Source organism: Carettochelys insculpta, chromosome 2 (assembly GCF_033958435.1).
Source record: "Carettochelys insculpta isolate YL-2023 chromosome 2, ASM3395843v1, whole genome shotgun sequence".
NCBI lineage: Eukaryota > Metazoa > Chordata > Testudines > Carettochelyidae > Carettochelys > Carettochelys insculpta.
In genome coordinates, this window is record NC_134138.1 from 25,094,449 (window position 1) to 25,110,046 (window position 15,598).

The 15,598-nt window shown below is 44.3% G+C and overlaps 1 protein-coding gene across 5 annotated transcripts in view; it reads left to right on the forward strand.

Annotated features, from left to right (window-relative positions):
• Positions 1–36: 36 nt before the first annotated feature.
• The window catches only part of TATDN1 (TatD DNase domain containing 1), a 30,886-nt gene continuing 15,324 nt past the window's right edge, over positions 37–15,598 (forward strand). Inside the window, exons 1-6 of one of the 5 annotated variants that reach the window (XM_074986684.1) lie at positions 37–108; positions 1,360–1,425; positions 6,058–6,107; positions 8,016–8,079; positions 12,972–13,115; positions 13,207–13,249. In XM_074986684.1, the coding sequence (XP_074842785.1) occupies positions 87–108; positions 1,360–1,425; positions 6,058–6,107; positions 8,016–8,079; positions 12,972–13,115; positions 13,207–13,249 (389 nt within the window). In that variant the 5' untranslated portion in view covers positions 37–86. Of the gene's footprint in view, positions 109–756; positions 857–1,359; positions 1,426–6,057; positions 6,108–8,015; positions 8,080–12,971; positions 13,116–13,206; positions 13,250–15,598 lie in introns of those variants that run through there. The other 4 variants (XM_074986685.1, XM_074986686.1, XM_074986688.1 and 1 more) reach the window with 4 other exon arrangements.

Here is a 15,598-nt window from a genome sequence, read left to right on the forward strand (position 1 = left end):
GTGGCTGCCGGGAAGGGGGTGGAGCTTGGGCTGGGCGCTGCCTCCCGCTGGCGCGAGACCGGGAAGGAGGCGGCACCGCTTCAGCCATGAGCCGCTTTCAATTTATCGGTGAGGTGCCGAGCGGGGCAGGGCGGGTTTCGCCGCGCGCGCGCGCGCGCCTCCCTGCTGTCACTCGGGGCTGTGGGCACTGCGGGCCCAGCACAGAGGGCTTGGGGGTGTGTCCCTCCGCATGGGGACCTGCTGTGTCAGTTCAAGTGCTTGTCTCCTTCGCGCCCGGGCGGGGCAGAAGCTGGTCCAGTCAGAGGTCTTTTCCCCCGCCCCCCTCCACCACCGAGTCTCTGCCCCGCGTGTTGGGTGGGGGGCGAGGAGCAGAGGTGGAAGTAGGCGGGTGCGCAGCTCCGGCAAGAGCTGGCCGAGGTGCAGCCTAAGCCAGCCCGGAGCTATTTAAAGAGCAGGCCGGGCCCTGGCTTGCAATGGGGTGGTACCGGTAAGAAACGGCCAGTTCTTTTCACCCCTGGCCGCTCTTTGGGACGCAACTTGTTCCTCATCCCGACTGTGTGGAGCCTGGGCTGGAGCGAGGCAGCGCTAGTGTACAGGCTCCAGTCCGCTGTGGGACAGCACCCTGCTTATGGACAGAGTGTGGGCTTTGCTGGAGGTGCAGTCGGGCTTTAGAAAGTTTCATAAGGTGGCAGAAGTTTCATCATCATCATCATCAACAACAACCGTGGGCTCAGCGCCATTGGTGTCTGACGCCTCCCTCACTGTTTCCTTCCATCTTTCCCTGTGCAGCACAGAGTGGCTTAGTTTCTGTAGGCTAGCTCTGCACCAATCTGCTATATCATCTACCCTTTCTCTGGTGGGTCTGCCTCTCCTATTCGAACCATAGTTGTAATTTTCTTTCAGTAGCCACCTTATCGATCCAACCCCGATGGCTCGATTGGTGTCATGGACTTTGTTTATCCAGGCAACATCCAAGCCAGCGTCTGTACTGGCATCAGATTTCATTCCTATTTTTTCATTGTCAGTGCATTGTTATTCATCTGACCAACCCTCCTCCTTTGTCCAGGCTTGGGACTGGCATGGAGCCCACGGAGGCTTCATGGCAGAGTTGGGGAGTCTGAGGCTTTTTCCCAAATAGAATAATAAATTCTGGTTTATCGTGGCTAAGCATAATTAGTTAAATTTCAGGATTGTGGAAGAAAACATGTGCATAAGCTTTAAACTATCCTTGTGGTAGCTGGTGCCTCTCAGAATCATCATGCGTACACAGACAGATCTGTGTCTCAAGGGCTTATATTCAATTCCTGTTTTGCTGAACTACATGTGACATACACTGCCTGCATTGTTTTTGCATTGCAGATATTGGTATTAACTTGACAGATCCAATGTTCAGAGGCATTTACAGAGGTACACGGAAACATCAAGGTAATGTGACTTTTGACAGATTTAAGGAATTTCTCTTCTCAGATTTCTTACCTCTATAGTAAATATGAAACATTGATTTTTTTTCTCAGAGGTTCAGTACAGTATCTAAGCATTATAGTATATTATGAGATTCCAGGATTGTCTCTCTGAAGCTTAGATTAAATTTCAGGAAATCATCCAAACTGTGAGGACAGTAGGACAGTGGAACAGACTGCCTTGGGAGGTTGTGGGAGCGTCTTTGTTGGAGGTTTTCAAAACAAGGCTCTATAGGGTGACTGTCTGTCTTGAATCACTTAGGGACAAAAAAATCCTGCATTTTGGCATAAAAAGAACCATACTGGGTCAGACCAGTCTTGCTCAGTGTAATTTGTTGTCCAACAGTGGCCAATGCCAGATGCTTTAGAGGGAATTAAGAGGGTTGTTGGCATCGGTTTAGATTCTTATATGACCTTGCTAACCGTATGATTCTAAGCAGTGCTCTCCCTAGCAGGGTGTGAGGCCTGGAACAGCCTTGCCCTGTCCACATGCCACCCTTTCCCCTATATCCCCTTACCTGAGTGATGCAAACTAGGGCAGGGGCCAGCAGTCTGCAGCTCCTGAGCTGCATGTGGCTCTTTAAGGAGTCATTTGTGGCTCCAGCCACTGGTGTCACTGGCTCCTCTGCGGCTCCTTGCCCTGCCACAACTGATGCGGTAGAATTAAATTTAATTGGTTTAACAAGTGCCAGAGAAGCGGGAGGGATCCGGCCATTAGACCAATTAAATTTAGTTCCATTATTTCAGCAGTGGCAGGGCAGGGAGCCATAGCGAGCCCCTCACTACCTGAATGGCCACACCCCTCTAGTGGGTGAGGCTCAGCCCACCCCCATCAGTGGAACAGACCCATGCCAGGCTTCCTTCCACTGGATGCATGTGGCTGCCTGGCATAGGTTCCCCAGCCAGTGCCATGGCTGGGTTAGTCCCGGAGGCCGGTTTGGGGCTGTGGCGGGTTAAGCCTGTGGATAGATAAGCCGTTCTCATTGTGGTGCCCGGATGTCAGGTGCCCGAGCCCTTGCCCATTACACTTCCCACTGAGCTCAAATCCCAGCTACATTGCTTGAGGGAGCAAAACAGGGAGAAGTAGACTGACCTGGCTGGGAGATGGAAAAGCAGGTTGTCTGGGTTACTCTGCTTCCCGTGCCTCCTGTGAGTGCAAGGGCAGGCCCCAATCCTGCTGCTGGCACCAGGAACTCTGCTAGTTCCCCAAGCCGCCCTAGGCCCTGCAGGACCTCTCAAAGTGTGGGGCCTGGGGCAGTTGCTCCAGCCCATCTTAAGATGCAAGATTAGAATGTTAAGGTAGCGTGAAGTGATGGAAATAGTTAAAACATGGTTGAGAGCTCTTCTGTTTATTATGTAACCAGGTTCAGTCATCACTGGAATTTGTGGTCTATTACTGTCCAGTTTTCAGGTTCTTAGACATTTTCCACTTTTATACACTTACTAACTGACATGCCTACAACAGCAGTAGGCTTTCACCTTATTGTTATTTATTTCTACAGCGTCCAAAGTGAGATTGGTGCTTTAAAAAATACATGCTCATACTTTCTAAGTAGAACATATATTTTTTGTAATAAAACTTCCTTATAGGTACAAATGTAAGTAGCTGAGCATTTTGGTAAGGTCTCTTCAAAGTGGTTTCCCACAAGTTATGCAGACAAATCTGAGTTTAGACCTTCCACATATGTATTTTGTTGGCCAGATCATCATCTGGTATACTTAGGTGTAACTCCATTGTAGTCAATGGAACTGCTCTGATTTTTAGGTAAGAACCCTGCTCCATATGTTTAGACCAGTGTTTCCCCAACTGTGTTCCATGTAATGCGAATAGGCATTCTGTAAAAAGAATTTTGATGGTAGCACTATTTTTCCTTCTAAAATATTAAATAAGAAATTATGTATGTATCCAAATACTATGGTATATGAATATTTAGATTGTAGGTATATTAATATTTATAATACATTCATAATTGTGTAGTTGTTATGTGACTCATGCCAAAATAGAGGTGCAAAAACACTCCTCCCATTTAAAAAAAAAACTGTCAAATGTTATGCCCCATATGTGCCCACCCCCCACCACCTGGGGTGTGTAATGCGCAAGGTAGTCACCGGAGGGACCCTTGCCCAGCTCCAAAGAAGCCCAGGAGGTGGCCTGCCTGCCAGGCACTGGGTCCAAGACCAGCACGAGGCTGAGTCAGAGTCCAGCTCTTGTGAGTGTTGGGGCTAGGCTGCCTCATCCTTCTGTGGGGGCTCCCACAGCAGTGGGGCGGCCTCAAACATTTTGTCAGTGCTATGGCATGGGGAGGATGTGCCCGACCCCCAGGATGCTGTGGAATTCCCGGAGCGTCAGGCAGCATCCTGGTCCCAGATGTAGCTCTGGCGAAGTTCTTTGACTCTTGCCCAAACCTGCTCCTTGGTGTGGTGGGTGTGGCCCCATTCAGCCAGGGCAGTGGCCACCCTGGTATAAATTTCAGTGTTCTGCCCCCTGGCTTTGGGGTCCCCCCCACAAATCCAAAAGGACCTGAAGCTCGTCCCCACTCCAGGAGGGGGCCCACCTCTTGGAGCCCCAGGGTGGGTCCTGCGATCCCTTGGTCTGCTCCCTTGCAGGCCCAGGAAGGTCTCAGGGTGTCTGGCATTTGGCTGTCTGTCAATGTTCTGACAGAGTTGCAACAGTGAGGGTGTGTGTGACTGCAGATGGTAACTCTGCTGCTCACATGCTCTCAGGTTCCTGCCACAGGGTTTCCTGGGCTCCCTGTGGCTTTAAGAACGCCGGAGGCAGGAACCATAGAGTGCTGCTTGCCCTGGACAGGTTGTTCACTCGGGCATCTACGTGCACCCCAGAGGCCTTCTCTGTCAACAGATGGTCCCTTGGAATGTCCAGACCGGCGTTTTTTCAACAGATCTCTGTTGAGAGCATTGTTCTTCCTCATGGCAAGTGAGGTACGGCTGTCAACAAAAGTGCTGCATTCTGTCAAAATAGTGTCGACAGAACGTGCCTCACAATCTGGGCACTCCGAGGCTTTTGTCAACAAAACCCTGTAATCTAGACATAGCCTAAGGCAGAGATATTTAGGAAAGCTTAAGGGAAACAAGACAACTTCCCACTTACAAAAGTACTTGTAATTTCTTTTCATTCTCTGTTCCTTAAATAAACATCATTTGGCGGAGTGAGCCGTCCAGCTGTTTATGTGCAGGGGTACAGTGGCCTCCCTATAAATGGTACTTTCAGCAAACACATTTGTAAGACATAGAGCTCAATACAAGATAGGCATTTGTATACAGTAGGGTCTCAGAGTATGCAAACCCAGACTACACAACCCTGGTCTTACTCGGCTGACCCCGCTTCCTACAGTAAACCCTGGAAATGCACAATTTCAGTTGCACTTAACTTGCGCCCTCTCAGCCCTGGCTGAATGGCCCTGGCTCAGCCCCGCCCTCAGGTCTGCTCACCACCCGTGCATAGCTCCTGGTCACCCCCCGACACCTGCCTCTGGCTCCAGCTCACCACCCCTCAGGTGCAACTTCGGCTCAACCTCCCCTGCCAGCTCATCCCCCATCCCTACTCCCGGCTCTGGCTCCGTCTCACCACCCTTCACACATGGCTCTGGCTCAAACCTCCCCGACCCCACACCATGCACGGCTTCAGTTCAAACCCCTCCCCGCCCTGGTTCAACCCCCTGCGCGGCTTTGGTTCCATCCTCCTGCCGCACTGCAACACACCCCCGTGGCCCAGCTCACCACCCCCATGCACAGCTCTGGCTCAACTCCACCCCTCACCTCCCTGCAGCCATAATGCACCCCAGCCTTAGGATGTTTCCCCGCCTGCCTCCCATGGCCCCAACCCACCACCAGGCTTAACCCTCCCCAGCTGCCCCCCCACCCCACCCCAGGTCTTACCTTTCTGCTCTTCCCTGGCTGCAGAATGTGTGCTCTGCCAGGGAAAAAGCCAGACACCCACTTATGCGAAATCCGGATTACACGAGGGTGTGTGGAATGGAACCCTCACATAACTTGAGGGTCTACTGTAACTGAGGCCCAATCCAAAGCCATTCAGGTCTATGGAAAACATCCCATTATCTTAAATGGATTTAAGGTCAGGTTCTTAATCACTTGGATCATCCTCCAATTAGTAAATCTTTAGGATGTGTCCACAGATTATTAATGATCATACAGTAAACTTGTTCATATCCAGTAGCCCTAGGATTGGGAGGTTGCTGGATATCAAATATTCTGGATAATAGAGAGGTATACCTAGCAATGCATAGCACTAAAAAAACTCAGGTTCAATGTTATGAAAAAGAATATATGCAGAGTACCTTATTTACCAACAATAGTGGCATTATACACTGTAAACTTGTGCTGTATTTGGTGTATTCATTTGTATTTACTTTTACTATACTGTACTTATGGAAAATGTAACTAAAATTTACTTAACAGTTAAAATGCTGGTTATTTGAGAGTTCCAGAGGATAGAATGCTGGATATGAAGAAGTTTACTGTATTAACCCTAATATAAACGGCTTTATCACAAAGGAATGTGCAAGTTAAATGATGTTTTAAATATAGACCTTAATTTACCAAATCTTTACTTCTGCAGATGACTTTTTGGATGTGATAGAAAGAGGCATTAAAACTGGTGTAAAAAAAGTAAGTTTTCTTATATATCAAGTATATGTGATTTCACTATGATGTTGTGAATTTTAAAAAATAGATTTTAACATATGGTGTTTTAGGAATACTGAAGCTGTAATAAAAATAATTTTCTGTTGAAATGAGCTACAATAAAAATTCCAGAAACTTTATTTAGTATTGCAGAGTTCTCTGCAAAGTCAAAATTCTTTGTACCATGTATTATGTGTTCCTGAGCACAATGATTACAACGGTCACAAAAATAATTTAAGGGCACTCTCTGCAAAAGGAATTGTATGTGTTAAACTACCCATGGCAAGTTCTAGTGTAAGGCTATGCAGATGGGGAGGGTTGTGGGGAGGCTTTTTGGAAGGTCTGCGTCTCAGGAGGACAATTTCCGTTGTCTATCACACTCTCACTCAGGCTGCATTTACACTGCAGCGATGTTTTGAAAGAAGATCCTATGGAAGATATCTTCCAGAAGATCTTCTTTTGAAAGATCATGTCCACACATAAAAAGCAAAAGACCTCAATTACATCCTATTCAGACAGACATACTTATAAATGTCACTCTGTACTGGAAATGAGATTGACCCACTTCATCAGATCAATCTCATGAAAGCTCATCACCGAATAAATCCCTTTGTTAGTTTTTAAAGTGCCACATTTCTGCTGTTTTGTTTTGTTGGAATACAGACTAACATGGCTACTTCTCTGTTACTATCCATAGTGCGTGAGAATTTTTTAGATTGTTTAGCTATCACAAGCATTGTTGGCTCTGATTCTGAAAAAAGTTAGGCACATACAATACTTGTGTTACTTTACTCCTGGGGGAATTCTATGCAAGTGCAGAATTAAATGTAATCCAGAGAACTTCTTCTTTTCCCCTCAGGAAAAACTGATTTATGGGCAAGAGTTGGAGTTGGGAGGGGCTCATCTAGTTTGGGTGACAGGAGCAGCTGTGGGAGATGTAAATCACCACCTTGGAGGATAGGGCTGGTATCTCTCTGTCCCTCATGCTTGCCATTGCAGTGCACCCATAGCTGGGGAGAGGTAGGGCTGGGAACTACACACATGATGGCTCCTACCTTTCTCCATGCTCCAGCTTCTAGTCCTAGGTGGGATGGGACTTTCTCTTCCCCTCCAGTGACCAGTCCCAAGGCTAGTGTTCAATCAGACCCACTCCTGGGAGCCTCTCCCAGCTGCAGGAAACTCCAACTCATCCACCCACCCTGCTTCCTGTCCCCATTGCTGCCTTGCTGCAGAAGTAGTGGTCACTGTCTGAAGTGCTGCAAAATGCTTCTGCTTTGATTTTCCCAACTGTAAAATGGGAATTATACTTTAAAAATGAATTAACCCTCACAGTACCCAGTGAAGTGCCTTGAAGAGGAAAATCAAAAAGATCAATATTGTTATTAATAGTAATATTGCATTAATTGAATGGACTGTGACTAGCATTAAGTCTCAGAGGGATAGCCGCTTTAGTGTGTCAATAGCATAATACCAATACATACATAATAGCACAAATTAGGAGTCCTGTGACCCCTTAAAGGTTTAAAGATAACATATTTATTTGGGTATAAGTTTTCTTGGGTAAAATCCTCTTCATCAGATGCAGCATTAAGGTGGAAGACTAATTTAAACACCACTGTGAAAAAAAACCAGTTTGTCTGATAATACATTCACTAATATGTCTCAAGTCTTAGTTAATCTTGAGACACTTGCCTGGCTTATCAGGCTACTGATACATTCATAATACAAATAACTGATAGGCTTTTTTTGTCTAGTTTCTTCTATAACTTCTATCACTCTGGTATCTGAATGACTTTTAATGCATTTCCTGGTTATTTGCTCTTAGTTGAGACTATGCATTTACTCACAATGTGAGAATACACATTTATTAACAATATTTTTCTTCATTTTCAGTTTATGATTACAGGGGGAAGTCTACAAGATAGTAAAAATGCATTGCAGCTGGCACAGACAAATGGTGAATATATGATATGTATTTAATTCCTGTAACTATAGTTTTTCCCCCTTCCCCATGGTAACTAACATTTAAAATTACTTATGTGTGGAACTAGTGGCAAATTCCATATTATTCAAATTCAAGAAATGAAAAAAGTCAGGATCAGATGGATATATCCCATATGATTTCTTGTTATTACAGAGGGCTTGGAGTAACAATGGATATCAGTCCTTCCTGTCTTCAGTTTCTATATTTCTAGATAAAACAAATGAAGGGTGTTTTTGTAGGAAGAATGCTTCTCCATCATAGAAGAATGTACAGAATAGCCAGCTCCTCTTATTATCTATTTCAGTGATTTTTCAAAAGGCATTTGACAGCCTGCAGAGGCATACATTCTAGAATAATCTTTTGTCTAATAGAATGGCAGGTAAAGCAGTCACCATCATTAATGCTGCCTAAAGCAATGCAGCGTGTAGTGTAACAGTGAACTACCAGCGAACAGTATGTTTCAGCATGGACAGTGGTGTGAAACATGGCTACATTCTATATCTAATAATGAAGCTGCATATTACCAACACAAACACTGGCTTAGCATGGGTAATTGGCAGATGCCTAGAACAGCTAGACTTTACTGGTGGTATTCTGCTATTGAATAACACCCCTAAAAGATACAAGCAAAAGTAGACATCATGGCAAACACAGGAGGCCAACCAGCACTCAGAATCAGTTATGCTAACATGAACATCCCTGAAACTCAGATGTCAAGCTGTGACATCCTACTGGAAGGCAAAAATATGAAGAAAGTAGAAAAGTTCATTTACCAGTGTAGCACCAGATTAGCCAGTAGAGACTTCAGGAAAGAAAACTAAGAAAAACATCTATAGCATTCACTAAATTCAACAGCATATGGAAATCAAAAATACACAGTGCCAAAACTCTGAATTTTCAACTCAGATGTAATTTCAGTTCTAATATACAGCTGAGAGGGCTGAAATAGATCAGAACAATTAGACAGAAAACCAGATGCCTTTGAAAATAAGTGCCTTTGAAGGATCCTGGGCTTTGAATGGAAAGGCTTTATCAGCAGTGAAGAGATCCAAGAAATCCCGAACCACCCACTTGTCTCAACCAAAATCAGAGGGAAGTGCTGGATGTAGGTGTGGCATGTATTCTGGATGACAACACAAGGATTCTCTCATGGAACTGTCCAGTGGAAACCAACTTGTGTGAAGAAAGAGGGGTGCCTAAGAACAAGTGTTGAAGCATAGAGCATATGGAAGCAGCAGCTAATGACAGAAGGGGTTGGAAGAGACTATTTTCACCCTGTTCATCTTGCACCAGTATTGCAGGATTTAATAATATGTTTTCTGTGGCCCTGGCCTTCTCAAGCAAGCTGAAATTATAGTATAGTTGTTACTGCTCAGGCTGGCATTGGCACACAGTGAGGAGTTTGTACTGATTGTACTAACATGATTACAATGGAAAATTGGGATGTTTTCCTCTTTATTGCAGTGTTTTCAGGTTCTTCTGTCGCCTGTTTTAAAGAAACCTCCATCCACTGTACACAGAGATCACTATTTAGCAGTGCATTTAAGCCTATGTTTAAAATTCAGTATATGCTTAAATGCTCTGTTAAACAAGGCTGGGATTATTCATAAACTTATTGCTTTGCTTAACAAACACACCCCTACATTCTGTTACGGTAATCTATGATATCGAAGCATCAAAACTTCTGTACAAGTATGGGATGACTCACATAACTGGAGCACTGGAAGGATATAAATTGTTCAGGGAGGACAGGCAGGAGAGAAAAGAAAGAGGAGTTGCAATGTATGTGAGAGAGCAGTGTGATTGCTCAGAGCTCCAGTATATGGAGAGGGAAAGGCCAGGTGAGAGTTTCTGTGTGAAGCTTAGAGGCATAAACAACAGAGATGACGTTGTGGTTGGTGTCTGCTGTAGACCACCAGATCAGGTGGATGAGGTAGATGAGGATTTCTTCAGACAACTAAGAGAAGCTTCCAGATCACAGGCCATGGTTCTCATGGGACACTTTAATCACCCAAACATTTGTTGGGATACCAATACAGCAGCACACAGACAATTCAGGAAGTTTTTGAAGAATGTTGGGGACAACTTCCTTGTATAAGATCTGAAGGAACTAACAAGGAGCTGTGCACAACTTGACCTCCTGCTCACAAACAGGGAAGAACCAGTGGGCAAAATAGAAGTGGGTGGCAACCTGGGCGGCAGCGACCATGAGATGGTAGATTTCAGGATTCTGACAAAAGGAAGAAAGGTGAGCACTAACATACAGACCCTTGATTTCAGAAGAGCAGACTTCGACTCTCTGAGAGAACAGATAGGCAGGATCCCCTTGGAAGCTAATATGAAGGGGAAAGGAGTTCAAGAGAACTGGAAATATTTTAAAGAAGTCTAATTGAAGGCACAGGAACAAACCATCCCAATGCGCTTTAAGAAAAGCAGATTTGGTAGGCAACCATCTTGGCTTCCCAGGGAAATCACTGGTGAGCTTAAACTCAAAAGGGATGCATATAAGAAGTGGGAACTTGGACAGATGACTAAAGAGGAGTATAAATATATGGCTGAAGAAAGTGGGAGAGTAATCAGGAATGTGAAAGCAAAATTGGAACTGCAGCTAGCAAGGAATATGAAGTGCAACAAGAAGGGTTTCTACAGGCATGTTAAAAATAAGAGGGTTATCAGGGAGGGTGTGGGGCCATTACTGGATGAAGGAGGTAACCTAGTGACAGATAATGTGGGAAAGTCTGAAGTAATCAATGCTTTTTTGCCTCTGTCTTCATGACAAGGTTAGCTCCCAGAGTACAGCACTAGGCAATTTAGTATGGGAAGAAGGTGGGCAGCACTCACTGGGTAAAGAACAGGCTAAGAGCTATTTAGAAAAGCTATGTACACACAAATCCATGGGTCCAGATTTAATGCATCCAAGGGTACAGAGGGAATTGGCAGATGTTATTGCAGAGCCTTTGGCTATTATCTTTGAAAACTGGTGGAGATTGGGATTCGTCCCAGATGATTGGAAAAATGTAGTGCCCATCTTTTAAAAAGGAAGGAAGGACAATCCAGGGAACTATAGACTGGTCAGGATTATCTCAGTCCCTGGAAAAATCATGGAGGGGATCCTCAAGGAATCCATTTTGAAGTACTTGGAACAGGGGAAAGTGATCAAGTGTAGTCAGCATGGATTCACCAAGGGCAAGTCATGCCTGATCAATCTGATTAACTTCTATGATGAGGTAACTGGCTCTGTGGACATGGGGAAGTCAATGGATGTGATATACCTTGACTTTAGCAAAGTTTTTGATACAGTCTCCCACAATATTCTTGCCCATAAGTTAGGGAAGTATGGATTGGATACATGGACTGTAAGATGGATAGAAAGCTGGGTAGCTAGTTGGGCCCAATGGGTAGCAATCAATGGTTTTATGTCTGGTTGGCGGTTGTTTTCAGGTGGAGTGTCCCAAGGATTGATTCTAGAGCCGGTATTCTTCAACATCTTTATTAATGAACTGGAAAGGGAGTGAACTGCACCTTCAGCATGTTTGCAGATGTCACTAAGCTAGGAGGAGAGGTAGATAGGTTGGAGGGTAGGGATAGAGTTGAGAGTTACTAGATAAATTGGAGGATTGGACCAAAAGAAATCTTATAAGGTTCAACAAGGACAAGTGCAAAGTCCTGCACTTGGGGTGGAAGAATCCCAAGCATTGTTACAGGCTGGGGACTGACTGGCAAAGTAGCAGTGGAGCAGAAAAGGACCTGCGGATCACAGTGGATGAGTGGCTGGATATGAGTCAACAGTGTGCCCTTTTAGCCAAGAAGGCTGATGGCATATTGGGGTACCTTAGGAGAAGCATTTCCAGTAGATATAGAGAAGTTATTGTTCCCCAGTATTTGGCACTGGTGAGGAAACATCTGGAGTGTTACATCCAGTGCTGGGTCCCCCAGTATAGAAAGCATGTGTATGCATTGGAGCAGATTCAGCGGAGGGTAAGGAAACTGATTAGAGGGCTGGAGCACATAACCTATCAGGAGAGGCTGAGGGATTTGGGGTTATTTAGTTTTCAGAAGAGAAGAGTAAGGGAAATTTGATAGCAGCCTTCAACTTTCTGAAGGAGGGCTCTAAAGAGGATGGAGAAAGGCTGTTCTGAATTGTGACGAATGGCAAAACAAGAAGCAATGGTCTGAAGTTGGAGGAACAGGTGTAGATTGTATATTAAGAAAAATTATTTCACCAGACGGGTGGTGAAGCACTGGAATGTGTTACTTAGAGTGGTGGTGGAATCGCCTTCCCTAGAGGTTTTTAAGTTGTGGCTTGACAAAGTCGTGGCTGGGATCGATTTAATTAGGGTTGATCCTGCTTTAGGCAGTGACCTAGACTAGATGACCTCCTAAGGTTCCTTCCAGCCCTTGGTTCTATGATTCTAAGTTGCCCTAACCCCTTACCTAGCTGGACTGAACCACTGCCACCGCAATAAAGACTGTATAGGAGATTGGGGAAGGTGGGAGGGAAAAAATCATATGTTAAACAACGAGCCTCAGATCTGGAAGACACTGGATTTGCATGAACTAGTTCAATTTCTGCGCAGAGTTTGTCTCAAGGAAAGAAAGATATGTAGTATGAGTTGCTGTTGTGGAAATGGATGACTACAGTGCTACAAATATTCAGTATTGTAACAGTATCTCTATATATAAATATTTTCCATTGTTAGGGCTAATGATGTCATTGGTATTAATTTACCACACAGATAAAACAGAGACAATAGGAAAGAAAAGATTTTTTTTTAAAGTTATGAATAAAAATCTCATGGTGTCTATAATTTGATATACACTTACTGTATTTTTGGAAAGAAAATGTTAATACTGTTACGTGTTAGACATGTTTTACAGTACAGCTGGCTGTCATCCCACTCGCTGTGGAGAATTTGAGCAGAGTGATCCTGACAATTATTTAGCTGAATTGCAAAATCTAGCTGAAAATAATAAGGGGAAAATCAGAGCAATTGGGGAATGTGGCCTGGGTAAGTATTGCTAGAATAGGTCAAAATTACTCTTTGATTGTGTTGCTAACAACAACAAGCAATTAACTGTTCCTTTGTTTTTCTTTTGTAGATTTTGATAGATTAGAATTTTGCTCTAAAGACACCCAACTCAAGTAAGAATGATTTGATAACTATAGAGATTCATGAGTAATTTTATAGTGATTTTTTCATTTTGTATTATAACAACTAGCATTTTGTCAGCTACATATCTTATTCTGTCTGTTTTAAATTCTGATAAGCTATAATTTGCTGCCCAGCAATAAAGATTTTTATAGGAAAGAAACTTATGTTCAAGAAAAACCAAATACTTGGGGTGCAATTCACAAAATAATTTAGATGGTTACATTCCAGAGTGAGAAACCTGAATCCCAGATCGTAATCTCATTGCAATCCATGAACCTCCTGCTTTGCTGCTGCCTAGACCTCCAGATGCCTGAACTCACTCAGCACCTAACTTTCTTCTATAAAAGTTTATTAGATGCCTAAGGTGTAGAAGCTGGACATGTGTACTGATATCTCCCTCTGGACTTCCAGAAACCTGTCTCTTACCAAAGCACTAGAGCACTCTGTGAACTGGAGGAAGATAGTCATTTTGTTGCGTAAGTTGCATGCAGGTCCTAATGTGGTAGGCAACTTCTAAGCACAGCAAGCAAATTGGGTTCCATTCAGAATCTGTCTGGATGAGGTTGTTTTGTGTAGTGTGACTAGCCAGTGCAGAAATTGTGAGAAGGGGTGGCAGGGAGGGGTAATAAGTGCTTATATAAGAAAAAGCCTCAAATATTGATGGTTTCTCTAAAATTTGGACCTCTGGTTGTGCTAACTTTGCTGCCACCTTACAACTTTTATCTCCATGTTTAAAGCAGTCATATGGGATGTGGGAGACCCATGTTCAGTTTTTCCCTCTCCCCCTGCCAGAACTGTAAAAAGGATTTGAACAATGGTGTTCCCTCTATCAATAGAGTACTTTTACAATGGACCTATGTGATATTCTGATGTGAGCTTTCCTTGGTCTTTCCTGTTGAAACTATTCCATTGAGGATAAATAAGGAAAGATGGACTGGAGCAAGAAGATTGGCTTTACACCTAATACACTAGCATTTGTGTCTTGCAATGAATTTTGTGTTTGTTCCTGCAATTTTTCTAGACATCTAAAAGATGCTGTGATACTCAGTATTGCAGTGCTGAGTCCCTTCATGGAATGTTGTGTCCAGTTCATGGGGCCCCATTCCATGAAAGACAAGGACAAGTTGGAGAAAGTCCAGAGAAGAGCAATGCAAATGATTAAAGGTCGAGAAATCGTGACCTCTGATGGGGGAAGAATGAAAAAAAATGGTTTTGTTTAGTCTGAAGAAGAGAAGACGGTGGGGGCACAAGTTTTCAAATACATTACAGATTGTTATGGAGAAGAGAGTAATAAATTGTTCTCATTAGCCTCTGAGGCTAGGACAAGAAGTAATGGGCTTAAACAGCAGCAAGGATACTTTAGGATGGACATTAGGAAAAATTTTCCAACAGTCAGGATAGTAAAGCCCTGGAATAAATTGCCTAGGGAGTTTGCGGGACCTTTGTCATTGGAGGGTTTTAAGAGAATCTTAGACAAACACCTATTAGGGATGGTCTAGATCAGGGGCAGGTGATAATTTTTGATTGGTAGGAAGGCATTCCAAGAATTTAAGTGGTCAAAGGCAACATTCTTCCATGATATTAATAGAGGAGGTGCAGGGTCTGGGAGGGGTTCTGATCTGGGGCATGGAATTGAGGGGCAGGCTGTGGGATAGATATGGGTGCATGAGAGGATTCTAGCTTGGAGGAGGGGTGCAGGAAGGAATGCAGTGTCTGTGAGGCAGGTTGTGACCTGCTGCAAGAACACAGGAGGGGGTGCAGGGATAAGGGTTGTTTCAAGGAACTGGCTGGTGGGAGCTATGTGATTATGCTGGGGGTGGAGACTGTGTGAAGCCTCTCCCCCACCCCCTCCCGGAAGGCATGTAGCATTCAAAAAGCTGCTCTGAACCGTATACGGAGTTGGAGCAGGCAGAGAGCTTGGGTGAGGCTCCCTCCAGGCCGTGGGCCACATCTGGCCTGTGAGACATATTTTGCCTGCCCTTAGTCTAGATAATACTTAATCCTGCCATGAGTCCAGTGTACTGGGCTGGATGACCTCTTGAGGTCCCTTCCAAGTCCTGTGATTCTATTGCAGTCTTATTATTGCTAAGCTATTCTTATACTTGATACTGAATCAATGCTGCTTTTGCAGTAAAATCAATCACACAATGTTGTTTCTGGGTAACAGAACATTCACTGATTTTGGTATTTAGGAACTGTCAGGAGCTCCAGTTCATAGGGAAGCTTAAAGTAGGCAGTGACGTAGATGATGAGCTGCAGGGAAAGAAGACTTGTAGAAGAGAGTGGAACTGTCAAAGAGGATAATGTCTGCAGCAGGTAAGGGAGCAAGATATTGACAA